This window comes from Pseudomyrmex gracilis, unplaced genomic scaffold, assembly GCF_002006095.1.
Source record: "Pseudomyrmex gracilis isolate BER0280 unplaced genomic scaffold, ASM200609v1 scaffold_7, whole genome shotgun sequence".
In the NCBI taxonomy this organism is placed as follows: Eukaryota; Metazoa; Arthropoda; class Insecta; order Hymenoptera; family Formicidae; genus Pseudomyrmex; species Pseudomyrmex gracilis.
In genome coordinates, this window is record NW_018020591.1 from 1067904 (window position 1) to 1092804 (window position 24901).

At 35.6% G+C, this 24901-nt stretch overlaps 1 protein-coding gene across 1 annotated transcript in view; it reads left to right on the top strand.

Moving 5' to 3' along the window:
* Window positions 1–22415, top strand: part of LOC109859404 — a 31311-nt gene extending 8896 nt beyond the window's left edge. The window contains exons 2-6 of the mRNA XM_020437656.1: window positions 13400–13504; window positions 14324–14488; window positions 15452–15549; window positions 19057–19219; window positions 20435–22415. Of these exons, the coding sequence (XP_020293245.1) occupies window positions 13400–13504; window positions 14324–14488; window positions 15452–15549; window positions 19057–19219; window positions 20435–20679 (776 nt within the window). The 3' untranslated portion in view covers window positions 20680–22415. The remainder of the gene's footprint in view (window positions 1–13399; window positions 13505–14323; window positions 14489–15451; window positions 15550–19056; window positions 19220–20434) is intronic.
* Window positions 22416–24901: the final 2486 nt, after the last annotated feature.

A 24901-nucleotide genomic window follows, 5' to 3' on the forward strand; every position in this document is an offset into this window, starting at 1 on the left:
TGAAGTGTAAACTTGTTTAATAAACCATATCTTTCATTTTCGATTTTTAATTCACGTAGTCCGGGAACTTTCCGGACAAACTGTGTATATCTTCGAATTTACTAGAAATGTTTTTGATCGACGCAGAATTGTTCAAACTTCCCATTTAAAAAGAAAAAACATTGATTTTTCAGTTTTTCGCGGAGATGTTTGATTTTAAAATCGCGTGGGTCTCAATTCTCACAGACTCAGTCAGTCCAACTAGTTATAGACTCTTTTGTGGAAGTCAGTCCACGAAAGGTTAATTATTGAAACATAAAAAAGACTTAATTGTGCGCACGTAGTTCCATTATATTTGCAAAAATGCTCATATATCGCGCGCGCAAAACAAACATAAGTTACTGCTACAACTAGACCCAGTATCTTGGCTCTTATTTGCCTTTTTTAACGTTATCGTAAGTTTTTTAGTTCTATTGCGTAGATAATTTTTCGATGTTTTTTCTCTTGCGTGAGACATGCGCGCTTCCACAGTTCAGCGATCTATTTCAGAAGCGTATCCTTTGTTTGCATATACACTTGTGGGAGAGATGCCTGTTCATATAGCCAGGTATGTAGCTACCTGTGCCGGGTACCTCGTGTCTCACAGGTGTGCTGATTCACAAGTAGGGGAAAGGGGGCGGATAGTACTGTTATATACGCACGCACGATCTCATCGTAACGCGCGAGAGAGCGACGATGCGCGTAGAAAAGTTGTTAATTACGGAGAAATGGGGATGACAGCGGGAAGCGTATTATTCCGCGATAAAGTCGATAAGCCGGAAAACAACGTACCTCATTCGATTCTTTCTCCCTCGCGGGGTATTGTTGCTCGAGTCGCTGAGTCGGAAGATCAGATCGATTATGTAGTTAGGAAGGTATTTTTTCGTTGCAAAATTCAGTGTTGCGAAGTATCATCATAATCTGTCGTCACGTTGTTTGCGATTATTTATATTTTTATTTATATATTTTTTATATGTATCTTGATAATAATATTAATATAATATTAACATAATATTCTACGCTATTATTGAATTTTTGTTGTGAACCGGAAGTCATTCTCATCATCATTATTTCTTGATTATTTATATATTCTATTTGTATTTTTTATCTAAATTTTTCATCATAGGAATCGTGGAAATTGACAGTTTTAATCGTCAAAGTACACACTTTTGCCGGACCAAATATATTGTCCGGTATTTGATTATTTTCTATTTTTCACTACGTGTTAAAATACATAAAAACCAAAATAAAAATACGCAGAGTTTTAATTAATTGATTGTTGTCTATATAATTTTATTTCTTTGGGAAATATTCTAACAATTTGTTTGTTCAAACTTAGGTTTTTTTTTTTTTTATTCCGATTGCACAATGGGAAAAGAAAAATTAATTTTTAAGCTCGGAACTCAGAAGATATGATGAAAGTCGTGGGATAGATTTTTATTTCACATATACGTATTTCATGGATTAAAGTAATATCTAAATAATATAAGTTTTGCCCACACAATCTGGGACACGAAACTTTTGCAACAGCTTATTTATTGCGCAAGACTCGTAGAAACTAATAAGCAGCGACCCGAGGCAAAATGAGGCTAAATGACGCTTCTACGCGACAGATGTTGTAGCTTCCTTCTTTGCTACGTCATTTATGTTCGAGGGACCATTGCTGATCGATGAAATCCGTGCGCAGATCCGATTTATTGATGACACATCATGGCCGAGTCCTTCTCGGAGCGACATCGGAATACACGACCGAAATACAACATGTAAAGGACGGGAGAGATCGCGTGTGTGTACGAGTTTAGTGCGAGTGTGTGCGCCATCGTAGAAGGAGAGAGGCATAAAGGTACCGCTATACAGGACTGAGGAGTTTCGAGCCAGGAGTGCAACGGCCTTTACCTGGCTCTCACTTATCCTGTTTTTCTCCCTCCTTTCCGCCCTCTTCTCTCTCTCTCTCTCTCTCTCTCTCTCTCTCTCTCTCTTTCTCTACGATCTTTTTCTAAAAATTATAGTTCACGAGAGAGTCTCGTTTATACCGGCGCGAAGAATCTTCGCTCCGTAACGGAGTGTACGATGTATTAACACGTAATAAGAATTCTGTCTTCTAAGAGATGTTTTGGCTTCATTTCAAAAATTTCTCTTTGATCGCGCTAGGTTCTCTGTCGAATATTTGTTTCAAGTTTCTCACAATCAGCACACATAGATATCGTATTTCGGAGCGATAAATCGTGCGTGTATAAATCGAGCAATGACGCGCGTTTTTCCGAACTGAACAATCTTCTCGCTATCATATCGTGTTCGAATCGCGGTATCAATTGCGATATATTTCCGTGCTATGTGATGTAATGTCAGATGTGAGAACACACAAACACACACACACTAGAGGTGTCCGGTAGCGGCGATTCGAAGGGAGTTATAGGAGGTCAATCGTATCGTTTGCAATCTGAATGTGCGATTCCAATAGCAGCTATTTTAGCGAGCTTACAAAGCAAATTATTGCGTCTGTGTCCACACTTACCAGGTTGGATTGCGCGCGTAACAGGCGAAATTTCATTGACGTAAGTTTCCAATGCGGTTTCCAATACGGTTGTAATGTCATTTGATTATCGCACACATTTCGAGCTTATGTACGAAGCTTTGGAGATTGATGCGTGTGTATATACTCTATATAGGTACGTGTCGCGAGGAAGAGAGAGAGAGAGAGAAAACACTTTACGTGCTGATGAGAGATAAATGGCATGTACTTACCTTAAGAGAAGTTATTCGAGAGTTCAACATTCCACGCAAAAAGCGGAAACATTATTATTGGAATGTGTACGAGAAGTACACACGCGCGATATATAATGCGTAAAATGTAACAAAACTTGTGTAGCAACACTTGAGCTCTTCATGATCAACTCGGAATGCAATTAGTTTTTATTATTTATTTGAAAAACATAAAATAAAACTAGAAATTCAAGGAACCCAGTCGCTTATCGGTTTTTCCTTGAAGGACGAGTCCTATTCCGCTCAATCGGAAATCACAGCTCAAAGCTCGTTCTACAGAGTAAATATAAAATCTGTGTGTGAAGTAAAATTAAATCCAAATGATAAATTGATTAAATTTATTTTTATCGTGTTCATATATACATATATATATATATGAGCACAATTTATTACGGTACGCGTTTCAATCGGATTTTTTTTTTCATCGAGATAACAGATAGATGCGATGGAATTTCGCAACGTTTGCTGCGCGGACGGGCTACACCCAGGTCATGGTTCGTGTGTTCGTGCCGATCGTGACGGCGAGATCTGCAGGATGTCATGCCAATAATAGTCGGTATTTAGCATAGATCGATGCCATTACGACAGTTAATCGTTAGAACGGCAACGTCCTCCGGAGAGGCTTTGGCTGCCTCTCTTTTTAGAGGCTGGATCGCCTAGAGTCAAAATATATACAACCATTGCAAAAATTATGAACAAAAACAATTACATAAATAAATAAACACGATCTTACATAATAATTGCATAAAAATATCTGATTGTAGATAAAAGAAATTGTTTGGTGGTGTATTGTGTTGTATTATTATCGTGATCTGCACGTTAACGACACATCGTCGGAATTTATTGCAAAAAAATGCAAATTATTTCGTAACATATACGTAGCGTTTGATTTGACCGGATATTTCGGCGGAAAGAAATTCACCGAATAAATATGTACGACAACCTACGCAGCATCTATCACGCGCTGGTCATCTGTTAAAAAAACTTCTCTTTTTCTAGTTTTTTTTGCAATTTGTGATTACATACGTGTAAATATTTGATGGAAATAGCGCGCTCACCTACGCGACGGTTTCATGAATGCGTATATTTCGCGCGTATATGGAATCGAATTTTTAATCCTAAAACGTCAGTGCATGTCACAGATATTGTATGGCATCCTGCATGCCAGAGCGAAATTGGCAAGCGATTATAGATGGCGCGTCGGTTTCGATTTTTCAACGTTTTATTGATTGAATTTGAAAATATTAAAAAAAAAGTATTTTAACACCGTTAAGAACATTTTTGCACCAAATGATCGTCGCAAATTATGGAATTTTTTACAAATTATTACATTGAAAGCAAAAATAAAATTAGATCGCGTTATTTTGTCTGCATTTTTTTTCTCTCGCACATAAAATTTATATAAGTATATAAATTAAAACAGTAATAAAACACCATACATTCTTTAAAGTTATCGTATTTGTGTCATCTGTAGAAAAATGAATCTAAGCAGTTTTTCTTTTAATGTTCACGCAAGAGTGAGGTCGCGTGCGTGTCGAATTCCAAGAAGAGCTTGAAATGTTCTAGGAAAGCACTTGATCTCTCTGTAGAAACATAAGCTTCTTAAGCGTCTGACAGATAAAAACGCGTGCTTTACAGCAGCCGACTTACAAAGCCGGAAGAGAAACGAAATTGAAACTCTTTCCGTAGAAATATATTTCCTTCGGACGTGTGTAAGAGAGTCGAGATCTCTCTTGTAAATTATAAAACAGGTAGCGATCGTTACACGAATTGCTACTCAACACTTGGCGGATGTTCATTTACTGAAAGCGGATAGTCACTTATCGTCACGTGAGATTAAAGACAGGACGATGTAATTGACTCCGCAATGTTTCGCGGTGCGACAAGTATACGTCACGCGTATAGCACGCGAGAAAAAGAAAACGGATAAGATATCAGCGGATGATCTCAAGCGCGCGATACATTTGTGTAAATCTCAACAAGTTTATTCATTCGAGCTCGATACGCTAATAAATTGCATGAAATTTGGATTAACCGATAATACAATATGAAAAGTGGCATCTTTCGTCGGCGCGAGAAAAATTCTTGGCTTTAAAATATAATATTTACAATTAACGCGATCTTACGATTAACAATTTTTTATTAAAATATTAAATATTTTGTAAAAATATGTAATTAATATGAATATAATGTTACATTAATATAAATATAATTTTTTTGTTAGTGTTTTTTTTTTAACAAACGCACCAGGCTTCAAATGCCCTCATATAGTCTTGTTTGTACGTTTAATGAATAGATTCCTTGACATAGAATATCACAGTTGCGAATTAAAAATAAAATTGTGCAAATTTATTTTACAAAAATAAATATGAGTATCTGTGAAAAAAAGACATTGCACACACACACACACACACATGTAACGCGAATAGATAATTGAGTTCGATGAACGTGAAACTCGGTATTGGAGGGAACCGTTTGTTCGCGGTTTCATTACGGACTTTTGTGCCGTGAATAAATCGTATCTAAAAATGGCGGGGAAAAGAATAAATGACGGGGCATTTCCACAACTGCGAGAGCACCGTGTGTGCTCCTTTCACCGTGCGCGGAAAATAGCGTGCACTGGCTATATTTACGCACGTCGTGGTCTTTTCATTCAAGCACACGTAACGTTTGTCCATTCACGACACGGTATTTATAAAACCGTGTTACGTGATCTCGGTGTTTTTCGTTTTTTTTTTAAAAAAAAAAAAAAAAAAAAAAAAAAAGACTGTCATCTCAATTCGGAATTAATGCCTTCGAGGAGCGCGCTATCGGCGCTATTGTGTCATTCTTTTGTTTCGTATCTAATAAGCGATAAGATGAAATAGCGCAGATAGCGCGCTCGCAGCCGATGTATCACAAACAAAAAAAAAGAATTCGAGTGCTCATTCAAATAAATCTGACGTTAGCAGCAAGAGACATTACGTTGTTGTACGGTAACTGAGAGTATGGTTTATATATTTTTTTTTTTTATTGCGGAGCCGTGATAAAAGTAGAACTTTTCCACGTACTGATACGCCTTCGTCGCACCCACATATACATATATATATATATAAATATATACAACGACCGGTATATACCAGTGTAGCACTGTGAATGACGCAACAGGGACGCGTAGCATAAAACTTGTATAGCGGAAAAAAGAACTCTTTTCAGAGTTTTTTCTCTCCTTCGTGCGTTGCCTATATGCTCTGATTACGTGATATCATTTTCCTATTCTGCCACTTCAAAAGCAATAACACTCTTTATAACAACAATAAAATAAAGTCTCTTCAAAGAAATATTGATTTTGTTTCGTAGAAACGATGCCCTGAGAAAATGTAATTTTTATTTTTTGAACGCACACTTGACTGCCAGAAAGAACGCGTTTTTACATTAGAAAAATTTTCTTGTTACATAAAAATACGATTTATTCGAATTTGTGCGTTGTGATAACATGTTATCTTTCTGCGCTTATGTTAGGTTAGGTTAGTGAGAGAAATGTTTGGAAAAGAAAAAAATTGGTTTTTTTTTTAGTTCGACTTAACGGTTGTGGTCAGACCGATGCAATGTTCGTCGCAATTGAAATGCAAAACCGGTCTTCCTTAGATCCGGAGCGAAGAATAAGTAATCTTTTTTTTTTTTTTGCAGTTGATACGCCCCGCGCTCATATCTACACAAAGCGTTCTTTGCGAAAAATTACGCCCAGTTTTTATTTCCGCCGTTTGGTTTAGAATGCAAAAATCTCAAGCGCTCTTCTAAGTAGCAATTCTTGATAAACGCATATATTCCTCACACGATTTCTTTTTTTTTTTTTTTTTTTTTGAAACGACGTAAACGTTCCAGATATTGTTCTTTCAATTTAACTCGCTGCAACTTGACAGTTTCAATATACATTTCAATTATATAATTGCGGAAAAAATAACTTCGTATCTACTACATGTGAAAAAACGTGAAAAAACGTAAAAATGTTTTTAAATAAAAACCTACGAAAAATTCTATTTTAAATAATAAAAACAAAATTGTTTTGCAAACTTCTGTCCTCTAGCTTGTAAATGATTGTTTGGAGAATATATATAAAAAACTATATATAAAAAAAGAGAGAAACTACAATAGATAGAACTGTATTAAACTCAAATAATAACCAAGTCTGTGAGCTATAGTTCACAGGTAGTAGTGGTGAAAAGTAATGAGATAATGCTGATAAATTTATTGGAACGTTTTTATCCTCTTTATTGTAATCATCTTTAGCCAATCTGTTATTATTCAATTGTTATTACAGCCAATATTTGTATATTGGCCAATATTTGTATATTGGCCAATATTTGTATATTGGCTGTAATAACAATTGAAACAAAAATCTTTTCGATCATTTACCTTATTAAGTGAAAGTAATAGATAGTATTGATAGATTTTAAATTAATTACTAGAAAAAATAAAACAAAATCGATTTTAAGTCATGTATCTTAGTAATCAAATAAAAATACAGAGTAAAAATATTGTAACCGCTGACTCTCTCTGTCAGTAAACAGAGAGAGAGTCAGCCAGAGTAAAAACAATAGTAATGTGTATTAATAACATTATAATTGTTTATTACCCAGATGTATAAAAAATTAATAATAGAAAAGTTAAATAATTAAAACATTTAACTTTACATGTAATTTTACGGACATTTTTTACGGGTCCGTTGAAATTTAAAAAATAAGTCAAAATTCAATGATTAAAATTATAAACTAAGTCAAGATGAGATTAGTCAAAAGTTAAAAATAAAAAACTCACATAGTTAGGCAACGGTATTTTCACTTAGATTACGATCGCCAATCTGTGATCAGCAAACATCGTGGAGACTTAAGCCATGATTACCGATGGATGAAACGACATAAAGTTTGGACACAGAAAACTTCTACCATAAAAAAATCATCTCCGAGATGCTTCACATAAAAATGCAAAACAAAAAAATAGCGTCAATTTAACGAGAGATACTGAATTACTTGATCATGACTATATGACCTTTGATTGATAAGATAAATAAGTAGTAATCGTGTGTTTTCTTCGTGATTCCTTCTTCCTCTTCTGTCTAGTTTTCACGACCTTTGATGGATAAGATAAATAAGTAATCATGTGTTTTCTTCGTGATTCCTTCTTCCTCTTCTGTCTAGTTTTCACGACCTTTGATGGATAAGATAAGATAAGTAATCATGTGTTTCCTTCGTGATTCCTTCTCCCTCTTCTGTCTAGTTTTCACGACATCATGTTGTTTCCTTTCTCATTTGTATTTGTGCGTTACACTGAGAAGTATATTTTCTGGTTGTGCTTGTGACTGCTGTTTAACTGACGGAGAGAGTGTCGACAGTTTATAGCTGAATAACTATGTAAGTTTTTTATTTTTAAATTTCGACCAATCCCATCTCAGTATAATTTTAATCATAGAATATTTTGACTTAGTTTTTACATTTCAACAGGTGTTCGTAAAATTACATGTGTAAAGTTAAACGTTTTAATTATTTAACTTTTCTATTATTAATTTCTATACATCTGGATAATAAACGATTACAATGTTATTGATACACATTGTTATTTTTTTACTCTGGCTGACTCTCGGTTACTGACATGCGGTTACAATATCTTTTTACTGTATTTTTATTTGATTGCTAATACGTACGTGACTTAAAATCGATTTTGTTTTGTTTCTAGTCATTAATTTAAAATCTATCAATGTTTATTACTTTCACTTTATAAGATACATAGTCGAAAAGATTTTTGTTTCAATTATTTTTGTATAGATTGGTTGAAGATGATCACGATAAGGAGGATCGAAACGTTCTCTAATAAATTTATCAGCATTATCTCATTACTTTTCATCACTATTAACTGTGGACTGGAGCTCACAGACTTATTTATTATTTGAGATTTTTTCATTTAAGGGCTTATTATTATAATTAAATATTGTATTTTTTAAAATATCGTTATTCGATAGGTATTTAGGCACAGTGTATCTACATGTATTGTCCGTGTTGCTCACGGATATTTGCTCGTCCTGTGCATTGTATGTACATCCAAGAACGAAACAGTGTAGCTGGTTTATATCGCGAGAGGGGTCGCGCCTATTTGCACAGGCGCATCATATTGCGGTAATGTTCGTCCCGAGGTCACGCAATCATCATTGCATAATCGTCGTTTACATTATCGTGCGTTATGCTCCCGCACGATATTCATCTCGTAATGCACACGCCAAATGTGCGACAAATATGTTAATTATTACGTTCACAAGATTCTTACGTTAATATTATTATTCGCCGGAAAACGGGCGCACCTCAGTCAGAGTGTCTCGACATTTAAAATATCCATTATTGTTGCAGCGTTGCGCAGCTTAATTAAATATGCAGCTACTCTTAACATTCTTCGTTGCTTTATCGAATTACAACTACGTAATATTTTTCAAGATGTCTTAATTAAATTGCTTGCGACATTGCGTGCGCGTAATGATCTTTGCGTCAAAAGTCACACGGAACTCTATCGTATAGATAGCGAGAAACAATTTAAGCAGGAAATCTGATTAGTTTCCTCAAAAAAAGTTAATTGTTTTTTTCGGAGGGAAAAAAAACATTAGTTTGCTCTGTAATAATTTTTTTTTATTATCAAGCTCTGAGAGGAGAATGGATATTAATCGTAGTCCCGCGAACAATACAAATCACCACCCGTTTGAATTCGAAGCCATTTCACATGTTCGCTAACATGTCAACGAGCGTGTAACCAACACACGAAGGATGATGATGATTGCATAACGCGTCGCGAAAAGGCTAAACTGATGGCGCAGTTTGGACCGTAATAGCACACACCACGATCAGATTGTTGTTTATCGAAATGAGACAGCGATTGCACGATGATTGATGCGAGGAGACTTTAATTATGCGCGTGCATTACATAACGCGATCGCCGGATAACTTTGCAACGCGTTTCGAAACACGCAATTAATTAAATGTAAAACTTAAATTGAAAGGAGAGTGAGGGATTAAAACCTGAAGTTAAAACTGAAGGAAAAATTTTTAAGCGGATCAATATCTCATTTTCAAGTTTAATATTTTTCTCGCGTACGCAAACTTACGATGTCAATAAAAGTTAAAGTGTATCACATCGGTCGCACAAGTGTCGGTTATTACGCACGTGCGAATTACGTAGAACGTATTTACTGTTGGCGTGACCAACGTCACCGGCACCATTAGCGAATCCAACGTCGGAGAACAAATGTGCTTGACCTTTTAATGTACGAACGTGAGCCGCGTAGGTGTGTGTGTGTGTGTATGTGTGTGTGTATATGTGTGTCCTGTGCTACCTATTCTCATCTCATTTGCGGTAAGAGCATAGCGGTTTGTCTTATCCCCCGTTGCACGGGGAATGATAGTTAATGGAAAAAAATTCAATTAACGATGCACGGTGTGTGTCAGCGATTATGAAGCGAACGAGTATTGTGCTGTGCGCATTCGCTGTGCACAAGTGTAAGAAGATGTCAAGCGTACTGCAGCCGAGCGTGTCGTGGTTAATTAATATGCGAGCTCTGCGAGTTTTGAATTAGCCGGAATACGACTGTAATATTGTTTGAATATTACAGTCACGATTCGACGTTCTTATCTCTCGTTCTGTTTTTCTATGAGATAAAGTTTTTCTTTTTAAATTACAATAGTAATTTACCAGATAGAATTTTAAGATGTGCTCTCGGTATCGGCTAAATTTCACACCATTTATTCAAATAATTATAACGTAAAGCGCGCGACGAAACGAAAGCGTGAGAATTTATGGTTTTTAGGATCAATGATATTATAGCGATATAATGGAAATTAAATTGAATGGGCGTGCCGCTTTAATTGCAAGCGTTACGATTGATTATTAAGTTTTTCGTGATTTTGTAATAGACGTGGGCGTTTCAACGAAGCGAATAACGGTGTCTGACATAATTATTGCGCAAGTGCAGCCATTAGAACCGTAATTAATGGAAAGATTCGGTTGACAGACTGCGGACGGTCGTAAAATTCTCCCGTGGATGATGATTAATACATACGTATAAGTGTACTTTTGTATTCGTTAAATATGCCACTTGATTTACTTGCAGAATGACGTTTATTTGTGAAATAACGAACAACGGGGAGTATAAAATAAATGTTAATAATTCATTGTTAGTAAATTATACTCGGGGGGCTTGACTGATTATATTGGCGAATAACAATTACTGTTTCCTGCTGATTACGGTAATTACAGATACACTGCAATTTTACAACCTGTGAACAACCGTGTTTAAACGTGCAGCACAGATTGCGATTTTCGTCCGTGCGGAGACACGATCTGTTATTTTATCAAATAATTGAAAATTACTCATTAAAATGTAAATAAACAAACATGGACGTTTGCGCAAACACGATTTTCCATATTTTCTTATTTATTCATTATATTTCTCAGGGTCAACAACACGCACACCCACACACACAAGTAACACACATATGTCAAAATGTCATAACATACGTCATTCGACTTTATATTAAATTCCATCGATGACAAATATTTACTACGTAGTTTACAGTCTTTGGATTATTTATATAAATAATTTATCAAAGCAGAAGGTAATTGTAATCAGTCAAGAGAAATATGAAACTATTCCATTATGCACAAACGCGAGCGATATTGTCGTGCGCAAGTAATGTGTATTATATATATATATATATACGTGTGTGTTTTGCAACACCCTCGCGTTCCAATATAATTACTAGTCAGATCGATAACCGTCGTAGCCAAATTGAATGGGCTAAACTGTAATTTCACGTTTATACTTCCAATCACACGCATCATGCATCGTGCTCGCAGTTATTGGACTTCAGTGTAAAACCTGATTAAACATGGTTTCAATTTATTTTACAATAAGTTGGCTAGGAATGTATTTAATATTTCGTGCGAAAGAAAAACATCTTTTTTTTTTTCAGCACACATGAATACGCACGTAAAATGTGTTGTAATAATTTCTTTAAAAAGACAATCTCTCAACAATACGAGTGCGAATACCTATATACGGTCAAACCTCTATAAGACGAAAATTTTGTTCACTTCCTTCCGCTCCGCGGAAAGGAAAAAAACATTTCGATGAGTCGAAACCTCTACAATTCAAAGATTTTAGTTCTTCTCTTGAGATTCGAGTTATCGAGGTTTGACTTTACATTTCGATAAGTCGAAACCTCTACAGGTCGAAGATTTTAGCTCTTCCCTTGAGATTCGAGTTATCGAGGTTCGACCGCGTACAGTCGAACCTCGATAACTCGAATCTCAAGGGAAGAGCTAAAATCTTTGAGTTGTAGAGGTTTCAACTTATCGAAGTTCTCTTTTCCTTTCCACGGAGCGGAAGAGAATGAACATAAATTTTCGTCTTATAGAAGTTTTCGAGTTATAGAGGTTCGAGTTATCGAGGTGAGTGTATATGTAGATATATGCGCGAATGCGACAAATGAGAGAAAAATGTATTTTTCCTGACAAAACTAACAGAACGTGTTTACGGAAAATTTTGCTTGATAAATTATGCAAGTTGCCATCTGCGTCGTGAGTTTACAGAGACATTCCGTGTGCTTGTCGTGTGCGCATAAATTACATCGTCATGCTGCGGATCCACGGAATGATTAGAGCATAATATCAGACAGATATGAGATTTTGCATAAAATATTTTGCAAAGTTAGGTTAGGTTAGGTTTGTTTTTGAACTCGTCGGTAGCCTTCCGTTAAATTAAAGAAAAAACATTGCAATTAACATATTTATGAAGTTTGATGTACAATCTTGTACGTGAAGTGAATTTTGAAATCACAAGAAAAGATCGCTCTGTGTGCGCGTGTGTGACACATCAGTGACTATTTGTTGGGTTATGTGTGCTTTCACGACTTGCACGCATGTAGTATCTTTGCCGCGAGATTCGAGATCGACGTGCGACTCGAGTTCAGATGTAGATGTTTCGGTTATGTCATGGTGACGTTTTTTTCGGAGAGTTTTTATATGGACTGGTAGCATGTAGAATGTTCAATAAGTGTAAATATTGTAACTGTATTAGTATAGGTATTGTATCTATACTTTATCAGAGGCTGTTCTTGAAACTCTGATGAAATGAGCCGAAAAACATCTTCGAATGTATTGCAGTCAATGAGAGTCGCAACTTCCTCCGTGGCAACGGCTGATTTCAGGATAAACAGTCGTTCTTTTCACTTTCGTCTTTCTCTTGTCAGTCGGACATCTTTCGTTCATTCGTCAACTTCTTTCCGTCTCGTTCACACGTTTTTTATTTAACAGTTGTATTTTTATTGAATTTCTCGACAAGAAACACAACAGAATGTTCAAGTGTTTTCGTTGTTAAAAGCTTAAATACAAAAAAGTTCTGTTACCGAATTTTAATTTCGCAACTTTTACACACGACAAAACACTATTCTTTCGGCTTGAGAATGAGCATTCAGATCTTTTTTCGAAATGATCAAAATAATTCTTCGAGTGCGTCGGTAGATGTATCTTGTTTGTAAATATCTAATCATGCACTTGATTTCTCTACATTATTATAATCAACTTTCTACTTGTACTGTTACAGCTGGAACTGCCATGGAGAATGGTTACTTCAGTCCATGGAGACAATGCAAATACCTTCTTTACTTACGAGAGTCGTGCGGCACACAAGTCAGATTTCAACCAGTGTGTAAGTTTCATTTTATACGCCACTATAAAGAACAATGTTTAGTATAGTTTTACGTTTTCTGTTAACGATATATATTTTTAACTCACTGGAGCTAGCTCCATCTTGTCCGAATCGAATAAAAATTAGTATTACGAGCAATTTATGAACTTTCAAATTTAGGGTTAAAATTTTGAGCATGTTGACGTAAGAATTTCAATTTTTTGGTGGAAGGAGGGAGCGCAGTTCAAGCCGAAACTCTGTCAAAAAGTTGAAATTTCTGCTTCGACAAACAAGCAATAAAAAAGTTTGACCTGATGGATTTGAAAGTTCATAAATAGCTCGTAGTTCTGAAATAATTTTCATTCGATTCGGAAAAGATAAGAAGTATATTTTTATTATTTTCTGACAAAAGTACAAAGTAGTTGAAAGTACATAATCGTACTTAATTAAAAGCTACAGTGTCAGCGAATACAAATTTTCGTAGTTTGCAATTTTATTGTTCCGGCAACTTTCAAAATTGATGAGAAAAAACTAACTTTATTCTTGATAATTGAAATTTAAACCGATGTGTTCCTCACGCAGTTTCTCATGCAAAAAACAAAATTCATTTTTATGAACGACAACACTATGAATATCACACGATTAAAAAAATTTCTCGTTTCTCAATTTTCTTATCATTATACAGCTTATTGTATTACCGGAAAATACGCACATAAGTAAAAAGCGATTAGAGAATTACCGTGCTCTAAAAATAGCCGGAACAAAAGACTGGCAAAAGCGCGCGGGATTACACAATGAAACGCAATAGAATTACGAGCGCGAGTCTTCCTTTATTTCCAGTGGCTGTGTGGGTGGCGGGATTAGCTGCCGCCGGCGCTTCTGCCCTTTTGGCGATTCTGGTCGCTCTGACTGTGCTTCAATTAGCAATGGCCTCTTCTGCGAAGAGAGTTGTAATTTCGTACAGCACCGCTTTAATAGGCAAAGTTGCCTTCGCTACATTGGCAAGTAAGTAACACGAATTCTCATCTCGTTGTTCTAATATAGGGATAGACGGCATCGAGCAGAAACGTATAAAGATATATAGTCCTAAAACAAAGTAGCGATTTTCCTCTCTATCTGCCGGCTTATACATTTACCAGGAGTTCACGTTATACATGTATAAGTAAGGTTGCAACGTGAAAGGTTGCAACTTAGCGAGTCTCTTAGAGGAAACTCTTATTATTAAATATATACTCTATGTTATTATTAGACGGGATTATTATTAAAAGGGCCGTCACATTTATATTTGTATAAATTATATATATAAAAATTTATACATATGTATATATGTGTATATATATGTATATATATATATCTTAAAACTTCTTTTTTTTTACTCTTCTTGCTTGTTTTTATGTACTAAATATTGCACAATAAAAGATTTAAAAGTTATGGCGAGTGTAAGAGTCACAAAACGTGAGACAATGAAATGAATTCAAATCACATTCGAGACAAGTTCTTTTTATGCGTCGCCGCGTCTAGTTTTGCAATACTACAAACACGTAGTAAACTTGCCATTCGTACTACGTCTACTGGCTGGCCTACTTACAACGAGGTATCGAATGTCAGTGTTAGACCGTATTACGACCGAAGCGAAGCAATATATATTTCACTACCAAGAGAGAGAGAGAGAGAGAGAGTTTTCTTTCACCGCGCGCTAATAACTTGACTTGTAAATTAAGATAACGTCGAGTATTATATCCCACGCCAACACATATTCGATGTCCAGTCATATAGTTTTACAATTAATTTCACTGATTGAGAAAGTTAATTGGAATTATTAATATAAATTTTCAAATAAACTACGCGTCATTGTTATAGGAAAAGTTTGTGTAAAATATACTGTTTTCGTTGTTTAAACTAAAAATAAAATTGTTTATAATTAAAATAATTTAAAAAATATTGCATTATTTGATATTTCTTTTTCAGCGACTTTGTCGATAGTAGCGGCGAGTCTCTTTGCTTTACAAACGGACGACCGAGCCAATAGCTTCGTTGTTACGAGAGGAGAAGGTTTTTATATGCAGGTAAAGTAATACTCGTTCTAGCGGACACGATAAAAAACTTATTGATCTTGCTTTAATTTATCACATCTCAGTTGACATAGTTATCATTTCTCAGAATTGAGGACTTTGTCAACAAAAAGCGTTCTGTAAACAATGCGTGCACAATATTTCTTTTTTTTTTTTGACGATAAAATGCAAATAATTCAAAGATTATACGTGAGCTACATGATAATAAGATCGAGTAATAAATATTTCAGATATTTTTTGCGTACACATTCGCATTAGCATCACGTGTCGAATTAATAAAATTTATTTGTTGCTAATTTATTAAATTTGTACGGGTTGTACACGTTGAGAATAAATAACGTGATAATTTTACTAATAAACGTGTTCCTCTTTAACCGATTTCTGCTCTTGAATTAACGATACGCTGTTAACAACTTCAAAGACTTTATGAGTGCTCTACGTGTCTGTGTCTCTAATCGCTTCCACTGATGTATCATCAGAACACGTTCGTTTCACGTCTTTCACTGGGTGACAGAACCTGTTGCACGCGGAAGATATTGTACGCTCTGTATTTGCCGGTTTGGCACGTATACGCTCTTTGGTGCACGAGTGAGATATAGCGCTGCTTAAAATTTATCGTAGAAACGATCAGAAATAAACCAATATTGTAATATGCACAATTAATTTTTTATAACATATAATAAATATTACTCATATAATATTTATACACTCTAAATGTGAACGTGAGAGAAAGAGAGAATTATTTGCGATTTTTAGGTTTTTTAAATTCTTTGAACATAATACCCATGAATTAAATCTACTTTTTCATTTTTCAATAATTGCTTTTATATTAAAATATTTTAGTTTTAATATCTTTCTACATTTTATGAAAATTTATAGAAAAAAATTTGCTCATAATAATACGAAGTAAAGTTTGTTTTTATTTTTCTTTCTGCTTGTTTTATATCACCACCTCATTTTTGTCAAATCCTAGGTTTGATATGTATTGACAAAAATATAAGTGAATCTTTTTAATAGTACGCTTAATCCTAACGAGTATTGCCACATGTTCCGAAATGTACAATATTATTTATTCAATATTTCAATTTCAGCTAACTTTTTTTTATAGATTTTTCATAAAAATGTTTTTTTACAAAATATAGAAAGGTATTAACAAATATTTAAAAACTAAAAACACTATTCTTAAAAATTAGAGTTATTATGTTTAAGGATTTCAGATCAAAAATCACAAAATGAAACTCTCGTCTACGTTCACATCTAATGTGCACAAATGTTATATAAGTATTTCTCTTAAAAATTCAAACTACTTTCATATTTCCACCACTTCCTCTTCTACGAATATATCGCAGACGTTCTAGTATATCAATGAATGGGAGTGTATAGATATAGTAGGATTTATGTAAAATTAAAAGGAGGTCGCGAGACAAACGACGCATATCCGTCCTGCTCGATTGTGCGAGAGATATCCTTCCGCTCGCGTGGTAGCGAATTGACCAGCCGGGAAACGCACATATCTGACCGGAGAATTAAACGCTCACCTGATCGTGAACAGGGAGCTCAGGTGTACTCTTAAGTCCCCCTCTTGCTAACGCGACTTAGTTAGTATGTGCCTAAGCGGCCGCGACTCGTAGATACTTTTAAAACAATGAGTCGACATTGGCGAACCCGCAGTGAGTGTTTCGGAGCGGATCGTTAATGAACTCGTCGTGGTGTCCTCGTTCTCAACGTCACGATAAGTGAATTTCTTTCTTTCGTTCTCGTTTACGCGGGCCACGCTCGCGTCGTAAACAAAAATAACACAAAGTTTATATATCGTAGCAGTTTTTGCATTGTGAAACGTATTAATTAACTTTCTTTTCCCAACGACGAGCGCTTTCTTTTCGACTCTCTCGTAAAAAAAAATCCGAAGTAAAATCGAACAACGTCTCTGAGTGATCAGTTTAATATTTTCGGCTCGCGTGCGATAAAGTTCGTCAGCAGAAATTCCTTGTGGCGCGTTAGACTTGTGTCTCGCGTTTGATGCGAGAGAATGATATGCTGATATTTTTTCGTCGAAAACACACGATGATGGATAAAAGAAAACGGAATCTCTTGAAGGGGGCCAAGGACGAAATCGAATTGGACAGAATGAACAAGCAGAAACAAGGCAAGGTAACGCCATTGTTTTTTCCCGAAAGAGTTTAATCGAGTTAATGCTTTCGCTTTTGCTCCCAATATCAATCGATCATGTCAGTGACATTAGTCAATACGGAACAATTTTTTGAGACAGATTATTTGAAAATAGATGGAAACGTGTTTGAGACATTTTTTTTTTAGAGTTTATTCTTCACACAAAGTAATTCCACATACATTAAATATGTGATTCCCGCGCTGATATTCTTGCGTTATGTTTAAAAATATCAAAGTTCTTATTCACTCTCTATGTAGAAACTTAATTTTCAATTAAAAACAATGATGGTGCCTTTTTGTTTCTCGCGCATATGAAGTGAATTAAATAATTTTGGTTGTACAATTAAATGTTTTATGAAACAACGTAAAAATAAAAATGACGACGTTTTAAACAAAATTGCGCGATTGTGGTGAAATCGCGCAAACATTATTCAGTTCATTCGACTGAAGAGTGATTTTTTTCTTCAGTCCAGTCTCTTGTAAAGACTCCCGTTTAACGTTTGCTATCATTTTTTTTTTTTTTCCGCTTCTGTATCGCGTGTTGCTTCTTCTCGTGTGTATGTAGCTGGCAAAAAAAAAGCTCCTGTCTGAAGCGGCAGGAAAAATAACCACTGGCTGGAATAATCGGAAGGGGTTAGGATATCGCACACGGAAAGCACGCTGGCGTGTACCGGCGTGCGGCTACTTGTGCGCTCTCTTTTATCACGTTTCTCTGTGAAGCGTCGCGATATGCACGTCCCCAAGGAGGACAAAAAGAAAGGAGGCAAACACCGGACGACGAGATTAATTATAGCGATGTGACAACAATATCACGACACGCGCGCCTTCTTTGTTAGCCCTAATGAAATTCTTTCCCCTTTCTCGCGCTCCTTCCATACAGCCGATTATCACCACCTACGGGCGGTGCTTCCCCATCTCGTGTCGATAGTGTAAACCGACGACGTGACTATTCCAGTTGCTCGCACGCTGCGTAAGAAATGACGTGTCCGAGAGAGACGTACGTATACGCGTTAGTCCGCTCTCCGAGTTATAATATGAGCCCGCTTAGTGTTCGCCGACAAAACGCAAGTTCGTTTTTGTTATTAAGCAAACGGTACTTGTATAAGAGATATCGAAAAACATCTACGTGAACAGATGACGAAAGATTCAAATGAAGATTATGTAAAATTTGAAGTCAATCGGATGGTTACAGAACAAGTTTGACAAATGTTGTTTTTGTTTCTTTTATCTCTGTCAAGAAAAAACGCGATCGATGTCTCAGTACTAAAGCGTTACCGCGGATATTTTGATTACAAACGAATCGTTTTTTTTTTTTATTGTTTATTGTTACAGTTGGCTGCCATCGCCCTGAATTTTGGTGTGCTGGTTTCAGCCATCTACGAAGGCATTTACGCTCGAAGAGGAGGCGATCCGACCAAGATTAGGGTCGTAACAGATCCTCGTGCAGCCACAATAAATAATCCAGGATATCGGGAATATCACCAACCTACGAACGGTAAGGCCAAATAAATATATAACAGTCGTTTCATTTCGCCGGAGTTCTGAAATCGCACATTGTTATTTGTGTGTCGTATTTGTTCAAGACGTGTGTGACATCGAGCCGCGATGGATGATCGAGACGTTATTAACGCAATACGTTTATATTCAAAACACAATCCATTTAGCGCGAAATTGTGTTTTTTATTTTATTATTCGCTCCTGTCGAATATAAAAACGTAAAGAGATGATATGATTTAATCGCTTAATGAATGGAAGAAACAACTAGATCTAGTTAAGTAAGAATTTTAGCTTTGAGTAAACTTTGTGCAAAGATTTTTTTTTTTTTTTTTCTGAAAAAATATACTTTGGTTTAGTAGCGAGTTAGTGACAGAAGATCAATATGGGAGGGATGGTGAAAGTTCGGAAACATAAGTGGGATGTGAGAAAATTACAGGGTGCGTCTTCCTCCTATATGCTTTCTACGGAGTCTCGTGCGCGGGATAAGAACGCGCGTTCTAGTGAGATGTTTCTTGCGATAAATTGTGACACGTCTTGGCGCATTTGCCTGTTGCTATATAATAATGTTGCAACACACCGAGCAGGTGATCGCAATGTAAACCGATCATGTATGTTAGACTCGTGGCTTATATTCCGCGTATTTTTCGCCGTATTTTTGCGCGCAAAAAAAGTTCTTTCTCGTCGATCATTCAATCTCCATCTACTGTAATTTGCGAATCTAGCTTTACGTCACGTTCGATCGTAAAAAAACGAACAAAGTATGTGTACGTAGATAAAGAAGTTTTATATTATTACGTACACAAAGAAATGTTTTGACTACGTTCAGTAAGTTTCGTACAATCTGTATGTGATGACACACACTTATTTAAATCATTACTTTCTCTCTAACACATCTCATAGTTTGCGAAATCCTACGGATTTCTCTCTTACATATAACATGAGTATGTTTCCCGAGCACACACACTGGATGTGCATTATATATACACAGTAAAAAAATCATGTATATGTTAAGATGGAGTAACACAGTTTCTTGTGTTACTTCGTTTTGACTATTACTTCAACGTTTTTATATATTAGATTTATAGCAGCTTTATAACGTAAAATTATGTCACTTAAAAATGCAATATTATTGTTTGAACGTTAATATAGAGAATAAAATAATAAGTATGAAACGAGAGAAAAATAATTACGTTTGGGGTTAATTTTGTCGTAGGTGGTACGATCTCGATGACAGACGCCAGTGGCAAGCCGTATGTCGGCGGGGCCGGAAACGGATCGACAGCGTCAGTAGCAACATCTGGTAGCGCGGCTAGTACAGCCTCGCCCCTCAGAAGCTCCTTAAAAAAGCCGAAACCTCTCGGCATACACAATCCCGGCTTCTCAGCACACAGTCCAACTTTATCCAGAAATGGTTCGCAAAAGAAAGTGCGCATACAGACGCACTCGACAGAAGTTTAGTCAACTCTTCTTGGCACATTGTTAGCACGAAAGTTTGCTACGCTGCGACTGCGGTACACAGGGCGTGCACGATGTCACGGTCGTTCGAGCAGTATATTGCGGCAGGAAACCAACTAAGAGACGCCTACAAACTAACTTCCACGTGGCACGTGCACGTTCTAGTAACGGTAGGTAGTTTACTTGTTATTATAGTCGTTGATTCGGCGAAAGAGCACGATCAAAGATCCGCGTACCGGCAAATGACGCTGGGAAAAGTTTCCCGTTTCAATAACGCCATTTCGCGATAATGGGACTTTGATAAAAGTCAAAGGCGCGGAGAAAGAGACTGAGAATCGTTCATGTGAGTTTCGGAATATAAATAGTCGACGTGGAATGTAAATAGGTTGATATGCGCGATCGATAATCGCCGGAAACTTGGTGTAATGTAAAACTAGCCGAGTTTGAATATCAAACGAATTCACATCACACCCACAAACGTGCGATTGTGACTCATTAAGTATTACGTCAGTCTCTTCGTTTTCGTAAACGTAAACGTTTTTCTACGATATTTTTACATGATATTCGCATTCGTATAAATGACTAATAAAATCATTAGTACTGAATCGTTAAATTAATTGCAGGAAAGTAAGATGAACACATTATTTATGAAAACATAAAGTGCAGAAAAAAATAACAAATCTACAATATTTTATTATACAAGAAGAACCAAAACTTTGTAGGTTTTATAATTCAATATAACGTACAATTTTTTTCCTAAAGTGTAGCAAAATAAATTAAACTAAAACAAATTGCGTGAAATGTAAATTCTGATCTCTGTACATCACATTTGCAAGTGTTACCCACAAAGTGTCATACAATAAGTATATAATAATAAAATTCACATTCTATCTCTTCTATACACACAGTATCAATTATAATAATTCTATAAATATTTTGAATTGAAAATAAGAAACTTGATGTTGTGTGAGATCAATAAATACATGTAAAACTTTCACCATAAATATATATATAAAAGGTGTTGACAACTAATATTCTATTAAAAGCATTCTCTCATCTTACTTTCTTGCCTTTTTAAGTACATTCGTACTTGTTTATACGCCAAAAGGAAGGACTATTAATAACGTACAAAATATTACTTTTAATATAGCAAAAGTTTTCTATTTTTTTTTATTAAACTTTATGCAAAAACGAATCTGAGTTTAAAATATTATTACAAATTCGATCTCCTAATTTTAGATCTGTTTGCGTTAACAGAGATGTTTTAATCACGAAAAAGTTTTATAAATAAAATTGGGCTTTCAATTTGCTTTAGTACAGAAACGCAAAAATTTTAAAACAAGTTTTTTTTGTGATATAATTTATACAATTGTTAGTATTTTACTTTTGTTAACGAGTTATTTAATTAGAGCATATTTTTTCTCACACTGCAATAAATAATTTTTATATTTAACTAATTACTGATATTAAACACTTAAATTTAAAATTAAAGTGGTTTAAAAGGCAAAAAATACATGAGAAACATAAAGAGTTTCCGCAAAGATCGGGACTAAACTTATACAATGTGTTAATAAAATTAAATATAGGTAGACAAATTTACGTATACACTTATAACAATGTTTTGTTAAAAAGTTATAGACGTTTCTTCCGTGCAGGCTTTTGTTTGTTGAACTAATGACTGTCGAACTCTTTCAAATATTACTGTACTTGAAATAGTAAGTCAGCAGTTCCATAGAATTACCTATGCTGCTTGTAAATGCTTTTCTTGTAAGCATTGTCACTAATGTTTACTCAAAAATTGTTAAATTGTTTTTTTACCATTTGATTTCTTTTTGATGTTTTACGTCTACCAGATCTTGAGCGGCTTTTAACGCTATCAATGTCCTCGAAACGTTGAATAGTACGGATTACAGTACTTTTAGAGATCCTATTATTTTCATTCCGAAAATTTTCATTAAATAATTGCGTTACTGTTTCCATTTAAAAAAATAAGGTTGACCTTGAAATGACCTTAAAGGACATGGTCAAGATCAAAGTCAAGGTCATCATCTTACTCTTCGCTTGAAACCATACAACTTTACTATTGGACATTTTCTCCAAAATGCATTCTAACTGAAGATATTAGGGGGGTCCGATACTTTTCGATGACCCTGTATAATGCGTATAACGTCTAAGAAAGTGACATTTCTATTTCTATACTATGTAGACGAATCTAAGCCACAAACATCTGTATGCACTATTTCCAGTGTGGTTTAGTTGCTCTATTTTTTTCCGTTTCAAAATTTGCTTCCTGATTTGTTTTGTTCGCACGTAAAAAAATATTTACTTTGTTTACAAAACAGTTTTAAGGCTCTTGAAATTCAAACAACGCGAAATTTTCAGTCAATGAGAGCCATACGCTGGATGTTTGTCGCGTATTTTGTGTATGTATATTGGATCGTTCGGAAAGTAAGTTTGTTTTTTTCCAGAAAAATGTGAACGACAATTTTTAAATAGTGTAGTAATCGATACATCGATACATCGATATCGACTACTATCGACTGTCATTAGCAACCGATACACAATCATTCATTTATTAACAACAAATATTCTCTTGTTCAGTTGTATATCAGGCATTCCAAGTTCATTCATGTAATCATTCACACGTTCAAATAAACCGACTCAAGTTNAATTAAAAAGAATTAATTTAATTTATTCTTTGTGAGTGAACAAACATAACAAATAGTTTATAATTATTTTATTTAATTATAGATTCAATACATTTTGCCATTTTTCTGGTAGTACCATGATTCCACGCTCGTAAAACTTTTGATCTTTGCTTGCAAACAACTGATTCAAATGATTTTTGACATCCTCATTTGAACTAAATGTTTTGCCGTCTAAAATTACGTAAAGTTGTCCTGAACTTCTCGGATCGCTTTACATTCTAAGCAATTTTCATTAGTATAGTCACTAATTGCATCAAAAATTCCTTCAATCATTGCGCGCTTGATCCACAGAATTACATTCACTTGGGCTATAGATTTCGTCTCTGGAATACGTGATGCAAAAGTTTCACTTATTGGCATTGCTCTTGTTAATGCTACATTGGCCACTCTCTAATAGTTGTATTTAGCTTCACTATACATTAATGCCATACTCAATAAGAGTTTGTGGTTAGCATCGTCTTCCTGCCAAAGCGATTCGGTCTTGCGGTCGATGTGGATGATGCGCCTGGGTCTACCCATGATTTTTTGCGCTTGGGATTCTCAAAATAAATCCACTTTTCATCTCCAGTAACGATACGATGCAAAAAAGACTTTCTTTTGTATCGTTTGAGCAAAATTTTACATGTGTTTTTTTTTGCGCTTCTCCATCTGCCTCTCGTTCAACCCATCTGCCGATCTTCTGAATCTTTCCCATCTCTCGTAGGCAATTAGAAACAGTTTGTCGACTAACATTCAATTGCTCTGTGAGTTATTTTTGTGTTTGTGATTTATCTTCGTCTAACAATGTCTGCAATTCCACATCTTGGAACATTTTTGGCGGTTTTCCGTGTTCCTTGTCCGCAACATCAAAATCATCACTTTTGAAACGCCGAAACCATCGTTCACACGTATCTCGTGATGGAGTATGTTCACCATAAGCTTCTCGAAGTATATCGGTGTGATTCAGCAGCAGTTTTCTTCAAATGAAAACAAAAAATTAGTGCTGTTCGCGAATACTCTTAATTTGGTATAAATTTCGACATATTAAACACAGCAACACAAAACTATGCAAACACTTTTTCAATTTATGCTACCCCTGCTGACCCACCAGTCAGCTATGGCTGACATAGCCGGTTTCAGAATATAGTTTTTTGCCCCGGTTCAAAGTGTTACGAGTACGGGTGGATCGGGCCACTGTATAGAGGAGGCCCTTGCCATATACACCGCCGAGTCTGCGGTTGCATATTCAGAACCCGCCACGTATCACGAAGTTTCCGAGTACGAGGCTCCCAGATTATTAACGGTGAGGGCAAACGTTTGTGACTCAAACATATCCCAGGCTGGGTGTATGGGTGTATACCTGAGTCGGCCGCGGTATTTGAATAATCTGATGTACTACTGTGTCCAAAAAGTAAGGTGACATTGCATTTATTTCGAAAATTTTTTATTTATTCTTGCAAATCAATTTCGTCCCCTTCAAAGTAATCCCCCCCTGATATAATACACTTATTCCAACGGATTTTCCAATCTTCGAAACA